The sequence below is a fragment of the Centruroides vittatus genome, unplaced genomic scaffold (genome assembly GCF_030686945.1).
Source record: "Centruroides vittatus isolate TY-2023 unplaced genomic scaffold, ASM3068694v2 contig_294, whole genome shotgun sequence".
Taxonomy (NCBI): domain Eukaryota; kingdom Metazoa; phylum Arthropoda; class Arachnida; order Scorpiones; family Buthidae; genus Centruroides; species Centruroides vittatus.
The window spans coordinates 99429-105049 of record NW_027121867.1 but is presented as its reverse complement, the minus strand read 5'-3'; the positions used below and the strand labels follow the sequence as shown (position 1 = coordinate 105049).

Genomic DNA, 5621 nt, shown 5'->3' with positions numbered 1-5621 from the left:
TGTTGCGGCGTTATTAACAGTTATTTGTAAAGTTTCACATATGAACGCAAGTACTTTCAACAACTTACGGTTGTCATCTTCAGGCAATATCGAATACTGTAATTTTCGAACAACTTAGTTCTATTTAACGGACTATTTAAATTACGTAAAACACGTGCGTGGAAATCCAATAAACGTATTAAAATGCAATAAATATTATTGATGTAAAAATAAGCTGCTATAATATGCTACGCTAATATAAATTAAAGATAGAGGTGCCGTATTTGTGGTGTACCTAACAGAGACGAATTTATAATCTAGATTGTTTAAATAATGTTACCCATAATTGCGGGATTTCCAATGTTGGAGCATTGCACGGTGTTAAGGTGGCTATGTATAGACTCTCCCATATGAATATTTCTCTTCGATCGTTGCAGGGTTTTAGCATTTTTGTGTGCCCCCAAAGTGGAAGATAATCTTGATTTAGTACTTTTTTAGCTAATTCTGTTGTTGGATTATTATTACTGATATCATCTTGGTGTTGAAGAATGCGGGTGTGTAGCATTCTTGTGGTTGCTCCTATATAAGTAATTTCCTCCCCTGATAATGTGTGCTTTAGTAAGATTTCGTACACTCCTGATTTCTCATTTAATGTGAGAAAATCTCTATCGTTGCATAACGTACGTCTTAAGGTTGGCTGGGGGACTATGGGCAATAGAAAACCCTGTTTTCTAAATATGCGTGCTATTTTTAGAGATAAATGGCCGAAATACGGTATCGGAGGCTGTACTAGAGTGAGTTGTTCTTTGTTGCAGAGGAAGGATTTTGGAAATAATTTATTCTTGACCCGGTTAAGGAGATAAAGAAATCTGGAGTTGGAATACCCAGCATTATGTACCGCCTTGTTGATAATTTGTAATTCTTTATCTATTAATGTTTGGGTGGATGGTAAGAGGAGCGCTTTCCGAATGAGAGAAGTAATGGCAGAATTCACAAAACTTGTAGATTGGAAGGCGGCTGCAGGGATAATATATGGTAAGTTGATATTTTTATGGTACACTGAAAAATTGAGGTCAGGAGATCTGCAAATTTCAAGATCTAGAAAAGAGATTTTGGCATTTTGCTCCTCTTCCACAGTGAACCTGATGGTAGGATATATAGATGTTAACATTTGAATAAACTTGTCTAATTCTTCTGCAGAACCATCCCATGCAAGTAATATGTCATCTACATATCGTAGATACAAGATAGGATAGTGGATTGTTAAAGGAGCATGGAAAATGTGAAATTCTATGTTTCTCATGATAATCTCTGCTAAAATGGGTGACATTGGGGAGCCCATTGGCACACCTTGGGTTTGTTTGTATATATTACCATTGAACTGAAAGTAATTGTTTTCTGTGACGAGTAAGAGGGCCTCTCGTAAATGCAACACATGTGATGTTGGATAACCAGATTTCAGTAATATGGCATTTATAAGCATGACGGCTTCAAAGTGTGGAACCGATGGATATAGGGAAATTACATCTATTTTATACCACCGGTAGGAAAAACTAGGATAGCTATTCAATTCAGAAATAGTATATTGTAAACAATGACATTTCACACCATGAGGCTATACAAGGGCGTAGTTCGTTTATTACAGAAAAGAACATATTACTTTACATTATAAAATTTGCAAATAAAATCTATTAATTTATTTTTATTTTATGGTTTTTTCGAAAATGAAACATGTAATTTTATCCATATAACACAAATTTACAATAATATTTACATCAAATGTGTTTAGATGAAAATAAAGTACACTGAAACTTGTTTTTGTGCGGTCTATTTTTCTGCGATTTTTTATTTGTGCGATTTGTTTTGTGTGATTTTTTGTGTGCGGTATTTTTTTTTTTTATTCATTAGATTTAATTAACATAACAGAGTTATATGCCCTGATTTCGCAAAGCATTATCAGGGTTACATACAAGGAACAAGGATATACAATATGTACAAAATAGAATGTTAGATCACGTAACAGATTTTCTTACAGTAATAAGAGGGGTAACGATGCTATTAATAGACGAGAGGTAGTAACAATTACAATAATAAAATATATAGCAGTTTAAAGAAGCTGCAATAAAATCTGTAGGAATAGAATATTTAGCGTACAATACAATAAAGCCCGACAATGTAGGTTTACATAAATTAGTTAGATACATCAATAAGTGAGAACAATTTCTAAATCAGATGATTTGCGGATAAATAAGAGGACTTTCCAACTTTCCAATGAGTAAGACTCAGGAGATAGGTGTGACTATAAAATATTTTTCAAATAGTTTGTAAAGTAAATCATGAGTGTCCTTATCCATAGTTAGGTCTTGTATTTCACAGGGCCAAGAATGGTTTTTGTAGATTAGAAGAGCACGTAAACAGTGTCTTTTACATTCAGTCATAGGACACTCAAAAATATAATGTAAACTACCATCAATAACGTCACAAACGGGACAGAGGTTATTAGTGTGTGATGTGAAACGAGTAAGATAAGAATTGAAATGACCATGTCCGGTATAAAATTGTACAGAGTGGTGAGTAACAGCGATCCAGGTGTTGTGCAAAAATTTTTTGATGTCAGGAAAGAATTGTTTAGTTATTGATGTATTTAAATTCCAATCTATTTGCCAATCCTCGATCATTTGATTCCATAGAACGGCTTTCAGCACTTTTGTGGAGACCTTGTTATAACTGATAATTATATTCTGATCCTCGGCAGCCATCTTGGCAAGTTCATCTGCCCGATCATTGCCCCAGTTGTTACAGTGAGAATGAGTCCATTGAAAGTAATATTCGTTATCTGTATCCACTAATAGTTGTTGTATATTGAATACTAAAGGATGAGCAGACTTTCTCCTAATCACAGAGAGAGATGAGAGTGAATCAGTAATAATTGCAATTCTAGTATTATTGGCTACCCTTTCACACCACTTAATTGCTTGCAAAATTGCATAAAGTTCCACTTGAAAAATATTACAGAGTGAACCGAGTCTAAATAAGTTGCAAAAGATTTCAGTCTCATTGCGGTACATTACAAAACTTGCTCCAACATGACTGCCACACTTCGAACCATCGGTATAAATAGTGATGACACAGTCAGTAGAAGAAACCTCATTAAATCTAAAGTTAGTATAAGGACTTATGGCATATTTATATGGAATGTTTCCCTCCCAAGACTCCCCGTCGAAGAGGTCTGACACTGAAGCAGAAAAATTACCACATTTAATTGACCAGATTTTATGTAAATAGTTTATGTATTTGTCGACTGGCGGTTTGCGAGCAAGTACTTGCAAGCTTGCGTTGGAAGATGTTCTAAATGCCTTGGTAATCAACAGCAGAGCTCTACGTTGTGCAGAAATCAACTTTCTTTTTGGGTGTACTTTTTCAACAGCAGAGCCCCAGGTACCACATCCGTAAGTTAGAACAGGTAGAAAAATGCTGTCATAAATTGTTTCCATAGCCTTGTAGCTAAGGCCCCAGGTCGTCCTAGCCACCTTGGCAAAAGCATGCATGATGTATCCAGTATGTCTGGTGATTATTATTATTATTATTATTATTATTTATTTGTTGATGAATATACATAAGGTACATGCCCGGTGCCATTAAGTACAAAACCGGGTGAGAACATGAGATACATTAAGCAGTTTTCTGAAGAACAAGAATTATCTATAGTGGTATTAATAGGTTTAAATATTATAAAATACATAAAATACATCAAGAATAAAGACATTAACAATTCGGCATTATATAGACATTTAGAGCAACAGCACATTCATGACATCGAACATCATAACATAAAGAAATAAAATATTAATTGAAGTTAACAAATATGGTAATATCTTTGTGCAAGCGTCATCTATGTGAATATCACATAGAATAATTTATGAACCATATAAAGTATTATAAATATATATAGCATGAGAAAATAAATATCATGTATAAGTAACAACAAACATATTAACTATCATCAAATAAAATATTAACAGCAAATAATAACACATATATATATAATATAGTAACCTGAATTTAAATAACAAAACTTAAAATAACACCTAAATGTAACAAGTGAACAACTTTTTGTACAAGTTAAGCTGTACAGTCCATCACTCTTCTGTAAAGATGGGTCGGCACAGGTAGAATTCTGTGGAAGGTTGTAAAGCAGAAAAGAACAGCCAGTGTGCAACTGCGCCGTCCAAATTGAGTAGTAGGTTCTGTGTTCACGTAGATCTGAACAGTTCTAAAGTTGCATAATGATGGATCATCATCTGTCGGAGTCTGAAGAGTTCCTGTATGAGTGAGTCAGCACATGTCAATCTGTGCAGTCCAAGTAGTTAAAAAAAAAAAAAAAAAAATATCTTTGTACAAGAAATCTGTACGGTCCGTGAACAAAGTAAAGCGTGTATCTTGTTCACTCAAACCAATCTGCAGTGCTGTCAATGAGGCGGTATTGAAGTTGGAATCAGCACTAATGTGCAGACAAGCCAGCTCGGTCCCTTGATGTTGCCTTGCAGAGTTTGCAAAGATGATCGGTACAGACGAGGTGCGAAGCCAAAATTTCTTCTTCTTCTTGCTTGTATTCTGAATTAGGTGGTCATCGTTGAGAATATACATCGAACAATAATTGAAGAATCATCGTAAAACGATCCAATTGTGTATTCCTGAGTTATCTGCTGATGTAGGCTGGGACAGTAGTTCTTTTGAAGTACATGTTGACAAGCCGGATAAATGCGTCGTATGTGTCTTTAAAGATAAATAAACTTTCCAAGTTAGGGGGTGGCCAAACAAGGTTATGCGCTGCAGCAAGAGTTTTAAGCACAAATCTCTCAGGCTCAAGCATGGGGCATTGTAGAATGTAGTGTTTGCTTCCATCCAGGCACTCGCAAATAGTGCACATGGTAGTGGTGGTGCCCATAAATCGAGATTGGTATGTAAAAAATCTACCATGGTTAGTTAACATTTGTGTCAGATTGTGATTTGGGTAATACCATTTAATAGCGAGAAATTTTGGAATATCAGGAATAAAGTGATTGGTAATTGAATTATTATCCTCCCATTTTAATTGCCACTTGTCGATCACTTCCATCCATAAACTAGATTTGATTGTTTGTATGCTAATGTTTTTGTACGCAATTGGAAGATCAGTGTTAGTCGAAGCCAGACGTGCAAGATTATCAGCCCGCTCATTACCAAAATGACCCTGATGGCTTCTAATCCAATTTATGAAGTATTGGCAGGTCGAAGAATTCATGATATTTTGGATTTCATTTACAAGTGGATGAAAGCTTCTTGTCTTAAGAGAAGCTATAGCAGAGGCACAGTCAGTTATAATGTTAATTTTTTGCTGCGAAAAATGATCTCTACACCAGGATGCAGCCATGCGTATTGCATATAGCTCAGCCTGAAAGCTTGAGCAACTCTCACCTAATCTGAATTGTTGATGTTCAATTTCCGTGCCTTCACGGAAAGCCACGAAGCTGCATCCTACCAATGCTTCTGACTTAGATCCATCAGTAAATATTTCAATATCCATATTATCGTTAGAATCAAATTGGATGTTGTTTATCATAGCAGGGTGACTAGAGCGAGAGAACAGAACGGGTCTTTCA

General features: G+C 35.3%; 2 protein-coding genes across 2 annotated transcripts; both read right to left on the bottom strand.

Annotated features, from left to right (window-relative positions):
- Positions 1 to 289: 289 nt before the first annotated feature.
- On the bottom strand, positions 290 to 1462 carry LOC136972508 (uncharacterized). The gene has a single exon (XM_067267094.1). It carries the CDS (start codon positions 1460 to 1462, stop codon positions 290 to 292), a length of 1173 nt encoding a protein of 390 aa, XP_067123195.1.
- Positions 1463 to 2261: 799 nt separating this feature from the next.
- Positions 2262 to 3527, bottom strand: LOC136972507 (uncharacterized). Its single transcript, XM_067267093.1, has one exon. The coding sequence runs from the start codon at positions 3525 to 3527 to the stop codon at positions 2262 to 2264; it is 1266 nt and encodes a 421-aa protein (XP_067123194.1).
- Between the last annotated feature and the right edge of the window lie 2094 nt (positions 3528 to 5621).